The sequence below is a fragment of the Sinocyclocheilus grahami genome, unplaced genomic scaffold (genome assembly GCF_001515645.1).
Source record: "Sinocyclocheilus grahami isolate Dianchi unplaced genomic scaffold, SAMN03320097.WGS_v1.1 scaffold1405.1, whole genome shotgun sequence".
NCBI classification, from domain to species: domain Eukaryota; kingdom Metazoa; phylum Chordata; class Actinopteri; order Cypriniformes; family Cyprinidae; genus Sinocyclocheilus; species Sinocyclocheilus grahami.
Window position 1 is genome coordinate 14,454 of NW_015506584.1, and position 22,704 is coordinate 37,157.

A 22,704-nucleotide genomic window follows, 5' to 3' on the forward strand; every position below is an offset into this window, starting at 1 on the left:
CCCCTCTGCTCGCCCTCAGCCCACCATCAGCACGGTGCGAGCTCCACGGGACTGCCATCCTCCAGCGTCACCATGGCTGGAGTTTCCCTTGACTCCGCCTCCAGCCTGGCTCCCCCCCAGTCGGCTCCACCATGGCTCCTAGCTCCCTCCTCTCTGCCGTGGCCCGGCAGTCCACTGGCTCCACCGGGCTCCCTTGTCCCTCCGGCCCCGCCTTGGTCTGGCGACGACCCCCTTGCGCCCCGTCCCCTTTCGGATCCACGTCTCCGCATCAGTCGCCGGTACCATCTGCTCCGCCTTGGCCCCCCGGATCCTCCCCGTTGCCCTGGCTTTTCGGCTCTCTGCCTCGGGCTCCTCCGCCACCTGCTCCGCCGCCATTGGTCGGCCCCCTGGAGTCGGCAGTCATTCCTCCTCCATGGCTCCTCCCTCAGTCGGCTCCACCGTGGGTCGCTGTCATGGCTGTCCTGTTTGTCCTTATTTGGTCATGTTCCTGTCCTCGTTTTGTTTGATTATTAGTTGATTAGTTGATAGTTGATTAGTTGATTAGTCTATCCCTCATCAAGTCTAGTATATAATGTGTAGTCTGCCTCATGTTTCTTTGTCGGGTCTACTATGTTGTGTTTGTGTGTCTTCTCCAGTTCCCTGTGTGGATATACCCTGTGTTTTTGGATTTATTAAAGACTATTTCGATTATCCACGGCTCCGTGTTCCTTCCGGCAGCAATCGTGACACACGTACATAAAGAATGTGATTTTTTTTTTCATTTCATTTTTCAAAGACAGAGTAAAACATGATTAAATAACCCACTGAGTGATAATTCACATAAAAATGTATGTGTTCATCAGTAGTTGGTGCAATATTACTATAAAATGTTAAGAAAATGCTGTGTGTCCTCTCAGTTGTCCGTGTAATTATATACACTTAGTCTTTGTGTGAATATCTACAAAACTGGAAGACTTTCTGACTGTATGTATTTCAGAAAGGAAAAAGATGGAAAAGAAGAATTAGGGAGAACCAGTAAATTCTGAATAATTTATTGATATCAAAAGACAGCAAGTGGAATGATAATTAAAGCATAGGCCTATGTTTTCATGAGATTTGCAATATTGAGAAGCTTAGAGTGTGTCATATGTTTTTGTCATGGCAGTCTTAGACTGCTTTTTGTTTTGTTTTTTACTTATTGAGGTTTTACTGTTATTGATGTAATGATCCACTTCCTTTTGCACAATCAGAAGAGCTCAGTGAGATTTCCTTCAGTGATTCACCACCTTGATACTGGCCTGACAGAGCAATATTACATTTATTTTTCTCACAATGTTACATTGATTCTTCAGGCACTCTGTTGCTATTTGTATTTATTTATTGCATCCATTCATTTATTGTATTCATTTTTGTTCATTAATTTCATATTTCCTGCAGTTTCATTAATAAAGAACTCATCTAAATAAGACTAATCTCTGAAAACGAAATCTCTCAGTCAGTGCTCCTGTGAGACACGGTACAAAGTGATCCCTGCAAGAGAGATTGAAAGTGATATCACAGATTCACTCTCTCTCTTGAGACGCTTAGTCTCTCTCGTGCGCTTGGTGCAGTTTCAGTCACGAATCAATTATGACACTGTGATGCATTGCGATGCATTGAATCACAATGATGTATATTGCATCTTGGGGTAGTTGGCAATACCCTGCCTTACCTGAATGTTCATAATGGCTGAACACACCATTTAACAGATGTGGAATTAAAACCACTGAGATATTCCCACCAAAAGCTGTGTGTTTGTTAAAATGCACATCCAGCATTATGACGTTTTAAACCATAAACTTTAAACTGTTGAAAAAGTACATCCCCAGTTATCCCATCACATCAAAATCCACCCACATATTTGTTTAGAGCTGTTTTGGCTTGTAAACAGTGCTTGATCTGTGCAGATTTCTCTCCTGATTCAGACAGCTTTTTAAAGGGGTCTTTATTAACTTCTATTTCTTCATTTCTTTCTTTATCTACAGAAACCTCTTGGACAGAGACACCTTCTCAAAATCTGATCCAAGTAAGTTTTTTGGTATTATACCATATCAAATATAAAAGCTTATTAATTTAGTCTGTCACGCATTGAGACGTAGGTACAAAGATCGGTTTATCTGACAACACTAGCACATCTGAAATCACATTGCTTAAAGCAGTCTGGGCTGAAATCATCAGCACCGTAGGGAGCATCATTAGTGTGCAATACCTTACCTGCCTGCCTTAATTATTATGTTGTTTTATTAGAAAGCTTGATTGTGCATGAAACCCTGCTGTATGCGTATATTCTTTCATATGCAGGAGAGTATAATATTTGCATTTGCATTTCTTGTTTGCATCTTCACGTGTTGTATGTTCACGTGGGTTGTGATTGCATTGTGTAATCCAGATGTTGTGCTTGGCTAATATTCACAGCTTTAATGATACAGATGCGTTTGACTGCAGGCACTGCATTGTTCATTCTGCTGTATGGCTGATTACACTGACTGTTTCTGACACACACACACAGACACATTATATGTTCTAAAATATTTTGTTTTGATTATTTCTCTGTTAAGAAAATTATATTTTCCTCTTAAAATTGGGCCAGTTATATTGTATGGAAAGTACATACTTTTCTGCCTTCGTTTAAAGGGGTCATATTCTACACCTTTGTAATATTACATTTCCCCTCCTGAAGTCAACTTATAATGTAAGGTTTTTTTATGCTACTATCAGATTCAAAGGGATAGTTTACCCAAAAATGAAAATTATGTTATTAATTACTCATCCTCATGTTGTTCCAAACCTGTTAACACTTCGGGCCCTATCACATACTCGGCGCAATGCGGCGCCAGGCGTGACGCAAGTGTTTTTTGCTAGTTTCAGCCCGACACAGTTGTCATTTTCACATCCTGTGCAAAATAGACTGTGCCATAGACCAACTCAAACCTGGTCTAAAGTCAATGGCGCAGTAGTTTTTTTGTTATTTCAAGAGCACGTTAGTATAGGCGGGTCCACAGTGAGCGTACACTCTGCACACAGGGACGCACATCAGCACACAAACATTCCAAATATTAAAGGGGTCATAGGATGCCCATTTTCCACAAGTTGATTTGATACTTTAGGGTCTTAATGAAAAGTCTGTAACATAGTTTGGTTAAAATTTCTCAATGGTAGTGTAAAAAAACACATTTTTGTAGCATTTTCCTTTAAATGTTAATGAGCTCTGCTGACCCTGCCCCTCTCTTCCGAGCTGCTCTCAGAGAGACTGTTTACTTTAGTCGCACTGACTTTTTCGGGAGGCACACGGATCTACGGCATAGGGAGGAGAAACTCATGTTTAGTCCTCGAATATAACATGGAAGATGCATAGAGCATATCAAATAGTACGTATGAACAAAAACAAACAAACCAAAAATATATTTAATATCTATATATCTGTGCCAACATACTGTACTTTACACATTTGACACATTTTTGGTTAATATAATCTGACTTCTTTTTGTGCAGTAAATATATTACTTAAAGTAAATATATTAGGTGAAAGAGGTTCGGCTTACAAAAAAGTTCCCTTGGAATCCCTGCATTACACGTTGTCAGGATTCTGGACTGTCTGTGTCGTGTTTTGTCCCTGTTTCTGTACCTGTTTGTCCTTATTTGGTCATGTTCCTGTCCTGGTTTAGTTTGATTATTAGTTGATTCCCCGCACCTGTCTATCCCTCGTCAACTCTAGTATATAATGTGTAGTCTGCCTCATGTTTCTTTGTCGGGTCTACTATGTTGTGTTTGTGTGTCTTCTCCAGTTCCCTGTGTGGATATACCTTGTGTTTTTGGATTTATTAAAGACTATTTCGATTATCCACGGCTCCGTGTTCCTTCCGGCAGCAATTGTGACAGAAGATCCGACCTAAACATTTACCTCGGTGTGCCCCCTCCGTTTTGGTTTCTCGTTTTACCCAGTGTCTTTTTGCTTCCGTTGTGTTCTCCCCATGGATCCCCTAGCCTGCCTTGAGTACCTCCTCCTCCTGCTGGAGCAGGGGGAGCGTTCACTCGAGGACCATACCAGACTGTTTCTGGCCCTCGCCGAACTCTCCACCAACCCGGACAACACGCTCTGCACGTTCTATGATGCCAGCCTGAACCCCGCGTGCAGAGCGACGTCATCCGAAGATGGTCCTCGAGCGGATCTCGCCACCTTTTTGGAGTGGATTCTGGCGAGAAACGGATTGCCTCTCACCATCTGTCCCGAGGATGATCTCGCCAGATCCACTACTGATCCAGTGCCCAGCCCACTATCTCCCCACTGCGCGGAGCGCATGCCCGAGCCCACCGCTGACGGATCGCCCGAGCTCGCCGTGGCCGACGAGCCATTGCTGAATGGAGCGACAGAGCAACGGATCGCCGTGGAGCCGAAGCTGCAAATGACGTCAGTCAAGGTGCGAGAGCCGGCAACAGACCCCGCCACAAGGGAGAATGCCACGGACAGAGAGAGCGCAGAGTGGAGCTCCGCCCACTGCACCGTGACTGAGGGTGAGCTGATTATACATCTGGGACTGCTGGACTTCGAGGAGGACCTCATAGATTGGGAAACAGAGCTGGAACCCGACTTGCCCCCTCTCCTCTCTTCTTCATCCCCGCTGGTCCCGTCCAGCCCTGAGTGGGCTCCCGTTTCCCAGTCCAGTAAAGACAGGGCTCCAGTCCCCGAGTTTAGCCCAGAGAAAGTTCCTGTTCCCATGTCCAGCCCTGAGAGGGCTCCTGGTCCCAATTTAAGCCCGGAGGCTCAAAAATGCCCGCCCACCCACCCTCTCCTGCCTCCTCCACCGTTGTCGTCTGGCAGCCCCTCTGCTCGCCCTCAGCCCACCATCAGCACGGTGCGAGCTCCACGGGACTGCCATCCTCCAGCGTCACCATGGCTGGAGTTTCCCTTGACTCCGCCTCCAGCCTGGCTCCCCCCCAGTCGGCTCCACCATGGCTCCTAGCTCCCTCCTCTCTGCCGTGGCCCGGCAGTCCACTGGCTCCACCGGGCTCCCTTGTCCCTCCGGCTCCGCCTTGGTCTGGCGTCGACCATCTTGCACCTCGTCCCTCCGGCTCCGTCAGGCTCCTTCATCCATTCGGCTCCTCCTCAGTCGTCTGTTGCTCCGGCTCCACCGCTGCCTTTCGGATCCACGTCTCCGCATCAGTCGCCGGTACCATCTGCTCCGCCTTGGCCCTCCGGATCCTCCCCGTTGCCCTGGCTTTTCGGCTCTCTGCCTCGGGCTCCTCCGCCACCTGCTCCGCCGCCATTGGTCGGCCCCCTGGAGTCGGCAGTCATTCCTCCTCCATGGCTCCTCCCTCAGTCGGCTCCACCGTGGGTCGCTGTCATGGCTGTCCTGTTTGTCCTTATTTGGTCATGTTCCTGTCCTCGTTTTGTTTGATTATTAGTTGATTAGTTGATAGTTGATTAGTTGATTAGTCTATCCCTCATCAAGTCTAGTATATAATGTGTAGTCTGCCTCATGTTTCTTTGTCGGGTCTACTATGTTGTGTTTGTGTGTCTTCTCCAGTTCCCTGTGTGGATATACCCTGTGTTTTTGGATTTATTAAAGACTATTTCGATTATCCACGGCTCCGTGTTCCTTCCGGCAGCAATCGTGACACACGTACATAAAGAATGTGATTTTTTTTTTCATTTCATTTTTCAAAGACAGAGTAAAACATGATTAAATAACCCACTGAGTGATAATTCACATAAAAATGTATGTGTTCATCAGTAGTTGGTGCAATATTACTATAAAATGTTAAGAAAATGCTTCTTAAAACTGAAATGTGTTTTGTAAAATTATGTGTGTCCTCTCAGTTGTCCGTGTAATTATATACACTTAGTCTTTGTGTGAATATCTACAAAACTGGAAGACTTTCTGACTGTATGTATTTCAGAAAGGAAAAAGATGGAAAAGAAGAATTAGGGAGAACCAGTAAATTCTGAATAATTTATTGATATCAAAAGACAGCAAGTGGAATGATAATTAAAGCATAGGCCTATGTTTTCATGAGATTTGCAATATTGAGAAGCTTAGAGTGTGTCATATGTTTTTGTCATGGCAGTCTTAGACTGCTTTTTGTTTTGTTTTTTACTTATTGAGGTTTTACTGTTATTGATGTAATGATCCACTTCCTTTTGCACAATCAGAAGAGCTCAGTGAGATTTCCTTCAGTGATTCACCACCTTGATACTGGCCTGACAGAGCAATATTACATTTATTTTTCTCACAATGTTACATTGATTCTTCAGGCACTCTGTTGCTATTTGTATTTATTTATTGCATCCATTCATTTATTGTATTCATTTTTGTTCATTAATTTCATATTTCCTGCAGTTTCATTAATAAAGAACTCATCTAAATAAGACTAATCTCTGAAAACGAAATCTCTCAGTCAGTGCTCCTGTGAGACACGGTACAAAGTGATCCCTGCAAGAGAGATTGAAAGTGATATCACAGATTCACTCTCTCTCTTGAGACGCTTAGTCTCTCTCGTGCGCTTGGTGCAGTTTCAGTCACGAATCAATTATGACACTGTGATGCATTGCGATGCATTGAATCACAATGATGTATATTGCATCTTGGGGTAGTTGGCAATACCCTGCCTTACCTGAATGTTCATAATGGCTGAACACACCATTTAACAGATGTGGAATTAAAACCACTGAGATATTCCCACCAAAAGCTGTGTGTTTGTTAAAATGCACATCCAGCATTATGACGTTTTAAACCATAAACTTTAAACTGTTGAAAAAGTACATCCCCAGTTATCCCATCACATCAAAATCCACCCACATATTTGTTTAGAGCTGTTTTGGCTTGTAAACAGTGCTTGATCTGTGCAGATTTCTCTCCTGATTCAGACAGCTTTTTAAAGGGGTCTTTATTAACTTCTATTTCTTCATTTCTTTCTTTATCTACAGAAACCTCTTGGACAGAGACACCTTCTCAAAATCTGATCCAAGTAAGTTTTTTGGTATTATACCATATCAAATATAAAAGCTTATTAATTTAGTCTGTCACGCATTGAGACGTAGGTACAAAGATCGGTTTATCTGACAACACTAGCACATCTGAAATCACATTGCTTAAAGCAGTCTGGGCTGAAATCATCAGCACCGTAGGGAGCATCATTAGTGTGCAATACCTTACCTGCCTGCCTTAATTATTATGTTGTTTTATTAGAAAGCTTGATTGTGCATGAAACCCTGCTGTATGCATATATTCTTTCATATGCAGGAGAGTATAATATTTGCATTTGCATTTCTTGTTTGCATCTTCACGTGTTGTATGTTCACGTGGGTTGTGATTGCATTGTGTAATCCAGATGTTGTGCTTGGCTAATATTCACAGCTTTAATGATACAGATGCGTTTGACTGCAGGCACTGCATTGTTCATTCTGCTGTATGGCTGATTACACTGACTGTTTCTGACACACACACACAGACACATTATATGTTCTAAAATATTTTGTTTTGATTATTTCTCTGTTAAGAAAATTATATTTTCCTCTTAAAATTGGGCCAGTTATATTGTTTGGAAAGTACATACTTTTCTGCCTTCGTTTAAAGGGGTCATATTCTACACCTTTGTAATATTACATTTCCCCTCCTGAAGTCAACTTATAATGTAAGGTTTTTTTATGCTACTATCAGATTCAAAGGGATAGTTTACCCAAAAATGAAAATTATGTTATTAATTACTCATCCTCATGTTGTTCCAAACCTGTTAACACTTCGGGCCCTATCACATACTCGGCGCAATGCGGCGCCAGGCGTGACGCAAGTGTTTTTATGGAAAGTACATACTTTTCTGCCTTCGTTTAAAGGGGTCATATTCTACACCTTTGTAATATTACATTTCCCCTCCTGAAGTCAACTTATAATGTAAGTTTTTTTTATGCTACTATCAGATTCAAAGGGATAGTTTACCCAAAAATGAAAATTATGTCATTAATTACTCATCCTCATGTTGTTCCAAACCTGTTAACACTTCGGGCCCTATCACATACTCGGCGCAATGCGGCGCCAGGCGTGACGCAAGTGTTTTTTGCTAGTTTCAGCCCGACACAGTTGTCATTTTCACATCCTGTGCAAAATAGACTGTGCCATAGACCAACTCAAACCTGGTCTAAAGTCAATGGCGCAGTAGTTTTTTTGTTATTTCAAGAGCACGTTAGTATAGGCGGGTCCACAGTGCGCGTACACACACACAGGGACACACAGCAGCACACAAACATGCCAAATATAAAAAATTAAAGGATTGCAATGTAAAAAATTATTATTGTGTAGTAGGGCTGTCAAAAAAATTCGAATTTCGAATATTCGTCGAATAAAAAAAAAAAATCCACATTTTGCATTCGAATTTTAGGTCTGCGTCAGCCGTCAGGCAGCCTTATCAGTGGCACACGAAATGCGACGACAATGTAAGTGTCATTGCATTTTAATGCTTTTGTTAGCCTATCCAGTTGAACCCACTAGATGCGGCTCTGCTACGTTGTTCATTCAATATATTGAGGAAAACGAGAGCATCAATGTGGCGAAGATGTTGTTTACGGCGAAACTGAAACCAAACCATTCACACAGAACGCATATATACATCACATTTTCTAGCCGGGCATCTATCAGCGTCTCGCACAAGAGAGCGGCATGTTTAGAAAGCCATGTAAAATTAATTTAAGTTCAACTTTTAAAAAACCTCAAGACTTTATGGCGGTTTTCCCCCATCCCTCTGTATCTCATGTTTTTAAATGAAGAAAGTAACCTACTCTTTGTGATTGGTTTTTGGTCCTTTGTATTAAACTATACATACATGCATGGTCCAAAAGCTTTTTTCCCCCTAACTGAAATTATGCCTTTTAAATTCGAATATAATTCGAATTTTGATAATATTTAAGGGTAAAATTCAAATTTAGTTTTTCAGTCATTTTGACAGCCCTATTGTGTAGGCTACATAAATATAAAAATTCCTACATTCATAACGCATAGTCATTGCATGTATCAGAATTAGGCTACCTATTTGCTCGCGCATGAGCAGCTCCGTTTCATCTCTGGAGATGCGTTCTGTCTTTGCGCTTGCAAATTCCGCCGTGTAAATAGCAAATCCGCCATGGCACGAGCGCAACTGGCTCTTAAAGGGAATGGGAGATGAGCCAAAACAAACCCATTACTCATTAAGAGAATAGGGACAACCCTTTTAGACCATGCGCCAGGCGCGTCGACTGTTTTTCCCGTCTTTAAACTAGCAAAAGTGGATTTGGACATGCCCTAAGAGCACCTGCACCGTGCGCTTTAGACCATGTGCTTAGATCGTTAAAATAGGGGCCTTCATCTTGTGTTTCCTTTTGCGCACAAAAAGTATCCTCGTAGCTTCATAAAATAAGGTTGAACCACTGATGTCACATGGATTATTTTAACGATGTCCTTACTACGTTTCTGTGCCTTGACCGTGGTAATTCCCTTGCTGTCTATGGAAGGCCAGAAAGCTCTCAGATTTCATCAAAAATATCTTAATATGTCTTCTGAAGTTGAACGAAGGTTGGGTTTGGAACGACATGAGGGAGAGTAATTAATGACAGAATTTTCTTTTTGGGTGAACTATCCCTTTAATTTAGTAATTTCGTTTTTTTTCGCAATGACCATTTTCTATCCTCTCTTCTCACTCTTTGAATTAAACAAACATTTTGTTTCTGTGCCTTTAAGAATTCTAATGCAAATGAGCTCTGTGCTGATTGGCTAAGCTCTGTGTACTGGTGTAGTTCACGATCATCAACACAGGTCAGGTTTCTAAATACTGAGTAAGTGTCGGTATGTAAAAGTGGGTGTTTTTATGCTAATTTGCTAATGGTTGTGATGTCATAATCATGCTGACTTCTGAAAGTCCATTCCTGAAGTAATTCAAATTGTAGGTGGACTGAGGTGTCTGAATTTGTACTTGTTCTACTCAGAGCCTTTCTATCCTCTCTTCTCACTCTTTGAATTAAACAAACATTTTGTTTCTGTGCCTTTAAGAATTCTAATGCAAATGAGCTCTGCGCTGATTGGCTAAGCTCTGTGTACTGGTGTAGTTCACGATCATCAACACAGGTCAGGTTTCTAAATACTGAGTAAGTGTCGGTATGTAAAAGTGGGTGTTTTTATGCTAATTTGCTAATGGTTGTGATGTCATAATCATGCTGACTTCTGAAAGTCCATTCCTGAAGTAATTCAAATTGTAGGTGGACTGAGGTGTCTGAATTTGTACTTGTTCTACTCAGAGCTGAATTGTGCATTTCTATAGCAACACTATCAACGCCAAAGCATTCACGTGCTTGCATTTCAACGAAACGATAATTACAACTTGTAAGCTCAGAATGTTCTGAGAGCTACGACTTGGACCATGTGACCACTGTACCACCTGACTGCCGCCAGGGGTTCTTATCTCTGGCCCTCGAGGTCCACTCTCCTGCAGAGTTTAGCTTGTTCAGGTGTGTTTGATTGCGGTTGGAGCTAAACTCTGCAGGAAAGTTGACCTCGAGGGCCAGAGTTCAGAACCCCAGATTTAGGTGCTACTTAGGCTCTACCTCCGAGTATGAAAGGCTTGGACAGCTCTGAGTAGAACATCACGTTTTGTCATCTTGGTGATTATGACATGCTGTGAATGCAGCTCAAGTGACCTAATCCCATGTGGCACTGATCTTAAATGACCCACGAAAGTGTAAGCAAGAAAAAAAGCACATATTCCCCTACCATTGCAAGTCGTATCGTCATTAAAAAAACAAAAGTGGGGAATGATGTCAACTCAGGTGAATGCTTTTCAGGGGAGTGTTGCCAATTCTGTGCTTTTTACACTATTGCCGCGGGTTAAAGTGATCTCCCCACCTCCCCTGGAATGTGATTTGGATGCAGTGGACCCCTGACGGAGGGGAAAACTACAGAAAAAATGTGATTGGGTTATTTTTGATTAGCAATTGGGCTGGTTTGTTTGCAGACCAGGCAACCCTGCTTCTTCAACCTTGGGTAGTTTTGCCAAGGGTGTAGCCTAAATGTAAATATTGGATATGGGTCACTTTTAACAAAAGATTGAAGTCAGATTTTTTTATAGCTGAAATTAACAATAGAGCAGAAAACTTGTATTCCTTTTCAAACAAATTACGATTACTGGGTAATATTACAGGGATATGTATTTTCACACAGTTATTTGGATAATACTATGTTATCACCTCAAAACACTTTTACCATAGTGCTGTTATAAGTTAATATATTTTGACATTTGCATCACATAACCAGCTTTACTGTTGTAGTAAACTTGCTCGGTAGCTCACCTGGTACAGCGCGAGTCTGTGAAACATCAGTCACAATAAAGGAGCTTAAAGGGGACATCGGATGCCCATTTTTCACAAGTTCATATGATTCTTATTGGGGCTTTATGAACTGTCTGTAACATACTTTTGTTTTCCTCATTGGTTGTGTAAAGCAACACCCATTTTACCTTGTCAAAAACAGCACTGTTCACAGTGACCCATTTCGGTGCATGTCTGCTTAAATGATAATGAGCCCCTCTCGTCTGTGGGGCGTGTCAGTATATCTGTTTATGGCTCGGAGGTGGTCTTATCCAAATAGCTAGCTATCTACATAGAAACCAGCTGCAAGTAGAAACAGCTCGAACTGGTTGCTTTTCTGAGCTGGAAGACATGCCAGAAACCTAACTACATGCAAAAAATCTAAAAAAGTAAACATTTCATCCGATGCTCCTTTTAAAGACTTGTAAAAGCTAGGGCTGTCAAATAAAATTAGAATTTTGAATATTCGTCAGATTTAAAATAAAAATCCACATTCGAATGTAAAAACGTTGCATTCGAATTTTAGGTGTGCGTTAAGGAGGCAGCCTTATCAGTGGCGCACGAGATGCGATGACGATGTAAGTGTCATTGCATTTTAATGTTTTTCTTAGCCTATCCAGTTGAAGCCACTAGATGCGGCGCTGCTGCGTTGTTAATTACAAATATTGCGGGAAAAGAAAACATCAATGCGGAGAAGATGATGTTTACGTCAAAACTGAAACCAAGCCGTTCACACAGAACGCATATTTCGCTCATTTTCTAGAGGGACGTCTATCACTGTTGCACTCGCGTCTCGCACAAGAGAGCTGCATGTTTAGAAAGCCATGTAAAATAGTGCAAGTTCAACTTTGAAAAAATATATCTTGAGACTTTATGGCCGGATTTTTTCCCCATCCCACTGCAACTGGTGTTTTTAAATGAAAAAATTTACTCTGTGTGATTGGTTTTCGGCCCTTTGTATTAAACTATGCAAACATACATACATGATGCTGTTTTGTTTATAGTGGTTTAAGCAACTTAATTATAATTGGTTTATTAAAAATTAGTGCAAGTTCAACTTTGAAAAAATATATCTTGAGACTTTATGGCCAGATTTTTTCCCCATCCCACTGCAACTGGTGTTTTTAAATGAAAAAATTTACTCTGTGTGATTGGTTTTCGGCCCTTTGTATTAAACTATGCAAACATACATACATGATGCTGTTTTGTTTATAGCATATTTCGCTCATTTTCTAGAGGGACGTCTGTCACTGTTGCACTCGCGTCTCGCACAAGAGAGCTGCATGTTTAGAAAGCCATGTAAATTAGTGCAAGTTCAACTTTGAAAAAATATATCTTGAGACTTTATGGCCGGATTTTTTCCCCATCCCACTGCAACTGGTGTTTTTAAATGAAAAAATTTACTCTGTGTGATTGGTTTTCGGCCCTTTGTATTAAACTATGCAAACATACATACATGATGCTGTTTTGTTTATAGTTGTTTAAGCAACTTAATTAATTATAATTGGTTTATAAACATTATGCACGTTTTTCACCGATAGTCATTTTTTCTTATGCTTTGAATAAACGTGCATTAGTAATATTTTGCTTGGTGCACCCTCTTGTGGCCTCAGGAGAGAATCCAAAAGCTTTTCTTCACCCTAACTGAAATTATGCATTTTAAATTCGAATATAATTCGAATTTTGATAATATTAAGTACAAAATTCAAATGTAGTATTTCAGCCGTTTTGACAGCCCTAGTAAAAGCTATGGTTGCTTCAGCAAATATTTTTATTACACATTTACTTTTGTTAACACCATCTGCTAGATTTAGGATTGGGTTTAGTGTATGTGGTAAAATTATTTTCAAACACGATAGAGCATTAAGCATTTAATGTCACTCGCCAGACAAGTTTTCAAGCATTTTGAATTCTGAACCCAAGGTATACTTTACTTTTGTTATTATGAAATGCAGATGAAATGCAGATGATACATATAGACTTGAATTAGTGTGTCAGTGCAACGAGAAATTATTCTTCCTCTAAACACCAAATATATAGCCTATAATATGACATCAAGCGCTGTGGCCGCCACACACACAGGCAGTGAGCGATGAGTCTATATTTAGCCGTCTGGAGTCCCTGATTCCAGCGTCTTTTGGCCGGTGAATGTAGGGAGGAGTTGTAGCGCTGCGTGACTGGCCCCATCACGTCAGCACAGCTCAGACTCAGCACATGTGCCGCTCCATATAAGAAGACTCCTGCAGCACTGCTAGCTGGGTTAAGAGGGAATTTCGTGCTCGAAAACCCTCGAGCGTGAAATTCCCTCTTCATTAACGCTTAGCAAACATGTAGTTGCATACACATTACACACCATTGAAGAGTTAACTGAGATATTAAATAGATCTCATTTTAACTGTAAATGGGACTTATTTATTATTATGAAATGCAGATGATACATATAGACTTGAATTAGTGTGTCAGTGCAACGAGAAATTATTCTTCCTCTAAACACCAAATATATAGCCTATAATATGACATCAAGCGCTGTGGCCGCCACACACACAGGCAGTGAGCGATGAGTCTATATTTAGCCGTCTGGAGTCCCTGATTCCAGCGTCTTTTGGCCGGTGAATGTAGGGAGGAGTTGTAGCGCTGCGTGACTGGCCCCATCACGTCAGCACAGCTCAGACTCAGCACATGTGCCGCTCCATATAAGAAGACTCCTGCAGCACTGCTAGCTGGGTTAAGAGGGAATTTCGTGCTCGAAAACCCTCGAGCGTGAAATTCCCTCTTAGTGTGGTTGAACTAAAGCAGGTCTACAAAGAAGAGTGCACCAAAATTCCCCCACAGCGGTGAAAAACTGAATTCCATTTTTCGGAAGCATTTGGTTGCAGTTATTGCTGCTAAATATTTTAAATTAAAGAGGGCAATGGGTAATAGGTGTTAAATATGGAAACCCATTTCTGCCACTAAGTAAAAAATAAAAAAGGTAATCGCAAGTTTATATCTCACAATTCTGACTTCGTAACTCTCAATAGCATGCTATAAAGAGATATAAACATGCAATTCTGAGAAAAAAGTCAGTTGCGATCTCAAGTCAGTCAATCTCGCAATTGTGACTTTATTTCTAAGAATTGCAAGTTTCTATCATGCGATTATGATTTTGTAACTCGTAATTGTGAGTTTATAGCACAATTGTGAGAAAAAAGACAGAATTAGAGTTTATATCTCGCAGTTGCGACTTTATTTCTAAGAATTGCAAGTTTTTATCATGCAATTATGATTTTGTAACTCGTAATTGTGAATTTATATCACAATTCTGAGAAAAAAAGATAGAATTGGAGTTAATTGCAACTAGGGCTATGCAATTAATCGAAAAAAACGGTTTCGATTTCGATTTTGGCCTCCAACGATTATAAAAATCGCGATATTTACGATTATTGCGCCTCATTCCGCCCCCTTTTCGTTCCTCCATAAAAGCCCAATTTCACGTGCAAATCAGTACAATCATGTAACGCGACTTTTGCAAAATGGGGCGTGCTTGATATATAGAAGTATATTTATTCATGTTTTTAAAAGCGTGAAAGAGAACTTGCGCTGCTCCTCAGGAAGATATATGCGCTCAGAGACGAAACAGAACACGGACATGTAAAGTCATCTTTTAGCTCAAGGTGCGCGCCTAAACCGTCAAATACACACAAAAAATGTGTCAAAATGTGGCGCTTAGTGATTATTCATGTATACCTTTGTCGGTCATGTAATAAATGAACGTAAAGAGTTGAGAATGAAAATACTCGTGTAACGGTAATCTTGTGTTTTGCCCACCATATACCTGTTTGCCCTCATCTGACCCATCCCTGGTGTATAACCACGTCTCTGTCTGTGTCTAATAAAGCTTTGCGAATGGATCCGCAAGTCTCACGTCTCGTCAGCCCCGTAACAGTCGGTCATGTGATAAATGAACGTAAAGAGTTGAGAATGAAAATACGCGTGTAACGGTAAATTGGATCCGTGCGGCTCTTAAAGTGACAGCGGGCTATTTTCCTGCTTAATATTAATCAAACAACAAAAGACAAATCCAAAATCACACACTGCTCTTGAGTGAAGGACTTTTGTAGCTTTAAAAAGAAACAAAAAAGTTCTTACAGTAAATACTATACTGTTTTATTTTACATTTGATTATTCATTTCTGTAGTAGGCTATAAACTGCTTGAGACTTGCATAAAAAAACATTAAAGCACAGTTTTTCATTTGTATCTTTTTATTCTATTATATTTGTCCTTTGCTATTTTTTTTACTGACAGTTTAAAGTCCCCATGAAATCAAAATTAAAGTTTTTTGGGTGTTAGTATCAATATGTTAGTCTTAAGGTTATCTGTAAGGCAGTGTGCTCCAAAACAGTGACAAAATTCGCATTTAGAAGATATAAGCATTCAAAGCTTGCAGTTCGTCACTTCCGCCAAAATGGCTCAACGATTTTTTTGACGTCACATCGTACTTCAGCTTCTCATCAAACTTTCTGTCCAATCAAATGCTCTCTAGAATCCGAAGCCCCGCCCCCTACACCATAAAATAGACGCTGAAGCCGGGGCTGAAATCGGTCACTTGTCCACAGATTTAGTATCTTCTGTACAGTGAATGTAGTGCACTATATAGGGGACAGGGAACGATTCAAACAGTGTAAATTTGCACCGCACACACACTCTGCTCCGGTCCAGAGACACGATAGCACGGAGCGGATCACATGCGCGAGTCGGCGCAGACCACAAAATGTATCGGAACTATTTGAATTCTACACAGAATGCTATATTTTATAGCAATATGGATGAGATTGTGGCTGGCATACCCTGTCAAATGTGGCTTTACGGAGCTCAACGGCTCTAGCCCAAGCTGTGATATAAACGAACGCTATTGGCTATTTTAAAAAGGGGCGGGGCTGCTTGATATGTCTCGCCCTGTCTTCCTGTTTCAGTTAAAATGACGTCAACACATAGAGTAACGCTGTTTCTAAGCATTTCAGGGGACCTTTAATTATTTTCAATAATTTTTAGGACTTTTTGTTTGTTTGTTTGAAATTCCGCTGGTCTCTACAATGTAGATGCAACGAGAAATTATTCTTCCTCTAAACACCAAATATATAGCCTATAATATGACATCAAGCGCTGTGGCCGCCACACACACAGGCAGTGAGCGATGAGTCTATATTTAGCCGTCTGGAGTCCCTGATTCCAGCGTCTTTTGGCCGGTGAATGTAGGGAGGAGTTGTAGCGCTGCGTGACTGGCCCCATCACGTCAGCACAGCTCAGACTCAGCACATGTGCCGCTCCATATAAGAAGACTCCTGCAGCACTGCTAGCTGGGTTAAGAGGGAATTTCGTGCTCGAAAACCCTCGAGCGTGAAATTCCCTCTTAGTGTGGTTGAACTAAAGCAGGTCTACAAAGAAGAGTGCACCAAAATTCCCCCACAGCGGTGAAAAACTGAATTCCATTTTTCGGAAGCATTTGGTTGCAGTTATTGCTGCTAAATATTTTAAATTAAAGAGGGCAATGGGTAATAGGTGTTAAATATGGAAACCCATTTCTGCCACTAAGTAAAAAATAAAAAAGGTAATCGCAAGTTTATATCTCACAATTCTGACTTCGTAACTCTCAATAGCATGCTATAAAGAGATATAAACATGCAATTCTGAGAAAAAAGTCAGTTGCGATCTCAAGTCAGTCAATCTCGCAATTGTGACTTTATTTCTAAGAATTGCAAGTTTCTATCATGCGATTATGATTTTGTAACTCGTAATTGTGAGTTTATAGCACAATTGTGAGAAAAAAGACAGAATTAGAGTTTATATCTCGCAGTTGCGACTTTATTTCTAAGAATTGCAAGTTTTTATCATGCAATTATGATTTTGTAACTCGTAATTGTGAATTTATATCACAATTCTGAGAAAAAAAGATAGAATTGGAGTTAATTGCAACTAGGGCTATGCAAGTCATATGGCCCCCTCATAATGGTGTTAAATAATGGTGATTACAATATTGGCCAAAATAATCGTGATTATGATTTTTGCCATAATCGAGCAGCCCTAATTGCGACTTTATTTCTCAGAATTGCACGTTTCTATCATGCAGTTATGCCTTTTAAGCTCTCAATCGTGTTTATATCTCACAATTTGGAGAAAAAAGTCAGTATTGCGAGAAGAAAGTCCGAATTGTGAGATAAAAAATCACAATTAAATTTTTTCTTTTTTATTCAGTGGCAGAAATGGGCTTATTTATGGGGAGCAATACGCTTTTTTTTTTTTTTTGCTTCAATATAAGCATAAAACTGTAAGCGTTTACTCAGTTTGCCTTTGTTTTTATATTGTATTTCATTTGAAGATCTATTTAGTATCAGAAAGGGGGCAAATACATTTTCACAGCGCTCTGCATTCTTGTGAAATAGCATTCTGGAATGGCTTTGTGGATCAGTTTGCTTGGTCCTAGGTATGCTCTAGAGACTGGTTGAGCCCCACTCCTAATTTCTATGACAACAAACAATAGATGTCCTATGGCTGTATGTAGTTGTGTATGTACATTTGACTGCATGTTATTGTGTAGGTGTATTTTTGGAAAGTGTCCAGGTCGCCATATGCGTCTACACACCTAGCTGACAGAATGAAAGCTAGAAGAGTTTCTCAGTGCATGCAGACAGCTGAGGCAGATTGCTCTCTCTCTCTCTCTCACACACACACACACACACACTCGTCTCCCAGGACAGATATGAGTTGAGGTGGTCATAAAGTCACACACTGTAAACTCTACGAGGCTCTGGGGTCCAAACCCAATATAAAGGTGGAGATTAAGCACGCTCGGCGGACAATGATGGTCTTTTTTTAATTAGGCATATTTTTAGACACAGTCTGATGGCAGGTATTGGCTCGTGTTTAGAGGAAGGCCAAACAGATGTTCAGAAACAGAATTATTTCAGCCGCCTGCCGTTGCTTGTGATATGAATTGGCGAGACTTCTGAGCGTGTGTGTCTGTGTGTGTGAGTGTGTGTGTGTTAATGACACGCTCTTCTCACTGCATGCGAGACAAATGAGCCAATAATTGTATTCTCAAGAGCTCCACACATCTTTCTTTGCTTTTTGTGCATATTTGATTTCTTAATTTGCTGAATTCAAAAACCAGGGCTGCTATATTTTCACTCTTCTTTCCAGCAAGGTGGCGTTTTATGTCTCAAGGCAGTTTTCATGCATCTTTTATATTCTTTTCTGTGTAGTTTGTGTGCTGTACACTCAGACTGTGGCGTACAGGGAGTGGAGAGAGGTATAGTATTTTCTGAATTTGTGTTTTCAGATCTGTATTTTTTATTTATGTTGCGTTTGTTCATGCTGGTAATATGCCTTTTATGCACTTTATTGTTTAGTTTGGCAGGACAGAAGTCATCGATAACACGCTGAATCCAGACTTTGTGCACAAATTCATGCTCGATTACTTCTTTGAAGAGAGACAAAATTTGCGCTTTGACCTGTAAGTACAATCAGCATGCAAAAATTATTTCATGTCTCTAAATGTCAAGTGGTGTAACCTCTAACTAAAATGCAGTAACATATCTTTAGCCTACATCTTTACTGAAAAAAGTGTAGGATTTACTTTGCAATTTTCCCTCATAAATGTCTAGTGAATTTCACAAATAATTACAAAGAAATGGTAAAAAATAACACATTGATTTGAACCTGAAATTTTGAAGTAGAATGACTGAAATGCTATTTGGTTCATTTTTTACAGTGTTGAATACATGTGAATGTACACATATTATTTTCAAATTTAAATGTATTTTTTCAATGTAAAAGGTGAAGTTTAAAAAAAAAATCAAAATAATAATAAACATTCAACCTGAATGAGTCTTGCATCTCATCTTGCCATAAAAAAATGACACAGGACCACAGGCCAATCGTCTTCTGAATGTTGGTTAGACAACACTGACTTATTTTTAAACTTTTTCAAAGAGTAATAATAATAATTTTACATGTCACCTCTTTCTTTTTAAGAATTAATAACATCACATGACACTTAAACAACTCTACACATCTACACCCCACAAACATGATCAAAATGAATTTGAATTCAGCAATTGCAAATCTGCCCATCATAGCAGAGGTGCATTTGTTCATTGTCTTTTTGTGTTTGTTTTGAAAAAAAAAACAATCGTTCAGAGACAAAAATCTGAGAGCCACATCATTCACTCGTGTGTCAATAATTGAAAACATGAGAACACAGATTTGCATATTTAATGATCTCTATGTTGACTGTAAACAATACAGAGACAACACATACAGAAGTGCTGTTTTCCCAAGGAACATGGGAGACCTTTAAATGCAGTTTTGTATGATTTCACACATACTCTGTCACACACACACACACACACACACAGCCTGCAGGGTTTTGGCTTGTTTCCGCTCAGTGAAGCACATTTTATACAGCAGTATCCCAGAAATTACATTTATGCATTATTCCCCTACATCACACACACACACTGCCGATCCTCCATTAGAGCAGCCCGCTCCATACGTACCACTACAAATCATCTAATTCTAATCTCTAATCTAGAGGCACATGATGCACATTATACATAAGTGTTTATTAACACGGGCTGAATAGAACATCAGTGACATGTGTGTGTGTGTGTGTGTGTGTGCGCGCGCGCGCGCACATGTGTGTGTCGGTCACTCATGTCATCGTCTCCCTGTCCTGATATTATCGTTTTCAGTATGTGACATTTTGATGGATATGTCACATCCATCTATGAGTGTGTGTGTGTGTGTGTGTGTGAACACCTGTCAGTATTACACCTGGTCCCTTCTCACCCAGATTGCTCTTTTGTGTTTCTCTGAGATCTGGAGCTGGATATATATATATATAAATTCTAACTTTAGAATCATCTATTTAGTAACCATGGAGATTTTAATTAGAAAATTTTCAGATCAAGACAAACCATATCATGGAGACCTGGGTGGTGTAAGCAAACAGCAGCTACACAGAACCCAATAGCAACCATTTAGAACACCTTTGCGACATCCTAGCAACCACCCAGAACACCCTAGCAACCAACGTGAAGTCTGTTTCCCAAAACATTGTGTGCCAACGCTGATCGCAAGTGCTGTCATTACCAGCAACGGTGGCTCTAACGAACATCCGCGAACAGTATCGCAAACTTGTGTGGTTGGAACTACAGCTCACGACCTGTAGCATACTAGCAGCCATCTAGCAACTGTTTAGAACAATCTAACAACCTTCCAGTGTTGTTCTTAGACGTTCAATTCTTGGAATGTTTTTATGGTGTTGGTGTACTTGAACATCCCAAAATGTTTTTGTCACCTTAAATCACATTCTAATCACAACAAGAAAACTGGGCATTTCAACTGTTTAGAAACAATTAACAAAAACAATTTTCCCACAATGTTTTTAGAACCTAAATGTTACCAGCAACCCCTCTGCAATGCACCAACCCCCTCAGAACACCGTAGCAACCACATACAGTAGCGGCACCCTGCAACCTACCCACAATGACCTCATTTAATAATAATTGACACATATGTAACCATAATTTATAAATTTGTTGGTGGCACAAATTTTCCAATGTACTGAACATAAATAATCCAAGATATAGCCAGCACAAGCCAAAACCAAACCCTTCAGATTGTGTTTTGTGGTAGATTTTTGGCTTAGAGTTACACACATACAACACTGCAGCACAAGCAAAGTAAAACATACTGACATGCTCTTATTGCCGAGGAGATTTGAACATGAATGTTCGGTCAGGTGAAAGTGTGTCTTGATCTTAGCGGTCTCTCCTGCGGTGGCTGGAAATATCTGCACATGTGCTGACGCTGCTCATTTTGCACAGCGGGACGAAGAAAAAGACAGACAGACTAAGAGAGAGACAGCCAAGAGTGTAGATTCATGCTGAGAGGAAAATAACATGTATCCCAACATGGCAGATTTTTCCTCAAACATGTAGGTTGTTGCCACCCACTGAGGTTTCATTTAAGCTGCCGGTGAACAGCAGGCTTGTGTTCATTCAGAATGTCACAAGAAAACAGAAGCACGGACATATTTTAGCTCCTAGAGTGAAAACAAGAAGCAATAACATGACTTAAAGGTAAAGTGTGCCTTTTTAAAGTGGTAAAATGCTTTCTTCTGTCCTACTTCACAAAGCCAGTTATAACAATTGAATACAGTGGGACTGTCTGGGAAACAGTCATTACCGGTGCTTGATAAGTGGTGAATATATAGTTATTCAAACATACATTAAACACTTTCTACATGTAATAACTTGAATACACCTATTCAAAATACAGAATATACAAAAATGCATGATTTTAAGAAAAAAAGAAGCATAAAGGTCCTCCCTAACACCATCCCAGAAACTAACCCTCAGTAGGGGCCAAGTAGATTGTATGAAAATGTATGACGAGATTTTTTGGAAATGTAAAACATTTATGAATAGTTACAATATGCCAACATGTAAAATAGTTTGAGATTGCCATGAGAGTGTGTAACAGTGAACACTAACTCCATGTTTCCTGATGATATCTCCCAAGGGTAACATGTACAGGGTGAAAAGCAATGGTCCTAATACTGAACCTTGTGGTACTCCTTACTGCACTTGTGATTGATTTGATTCCTCTTCATTCACTGCTACGAATAGATGGTGGTCACTATTTGAACCATGCTAATGCAATTCCAGTAATACCAACATCATTTTTTAGTCTATTCAAAATAATTTTGGTTGTCATAATCACTACGCTAGCGCCAACTCGCTTCCAAATGAGTGGGGAATTTTATGCCTTAGACCAGGGGTAGGCAAGTTCGGTCCTAGAGAGCCGTCCTGCAGAGTTCAGCTCCAACCCTGAAAAAAAAACTCACCTGCCTATAGCCTTAGTAATCCTGAAGACATTGATTAGCTTGTTCAGGTGTGTTTGATTAGGGTTGGAGCTGAACTCTGCAGGACTGCGGCTCTCTAGGACCGAACTTGCCTACCCCTGCCTTAGGGGAAAAAACCCTGAAAATATCTTGAGATTGTTTCAGACCTTATTTCAGGTATTTAACCATAAACCCATTCAAAAAATAATGGAACTGGAAGTGAAAAAATACTAACATGTTTCTAGATTTAAGGACCCATTCCTGCAGCACTTTATTTTGAGCCAGAGAAATTACACATCAATTCTACAAGCATTTCACTCAGCGTCATTCACAGAAATGTCCTTTTATTTCTAGGTATGACCTCGACTCAAAGAGTGAAAACCTGTCCAAACATGTAAGTGTTTTCCTGTTAATGTAAGGGTGATGGACACTGTGTGTGTGGGGGGGTTGATCTAGAAGACTTCTTATAGGTTTCA

The 22,704-nt window shown here is 40.4% G+C and overlaps 1 protein-coding gene across 1 annotated transcript in view; it reads left to right on the forward strand.

Annotated features, from left to right (window-relative positions):
• The window catches only part of LOC107570018 (copine-8-like), a 64,015-nt gene that overhangs the window by 3,944 nt on the left and 37,367 nt on the right, over positions 1–22,704 (forward strand). The window contains exons 2-5 of the mRNA XM_016256213.1: positions 2,004–2,044; positions 18,582–18,628; positions 18,729–18,832; positions 22,583–22,622. Of these exons, the coding sequence (XP_016111699.1) occupies positions 2,004–2,044; positions 18,582–18,628; positions 18,729–18,832; positions 22,583–22,622 (232 nt within the window). The remainder of the gene's footprint in view (positions 1–2,003; positions 2,045–18,581; positions 18,629–18,728; positions 18,833–22,582; positions 22,623–22,704) is intronic.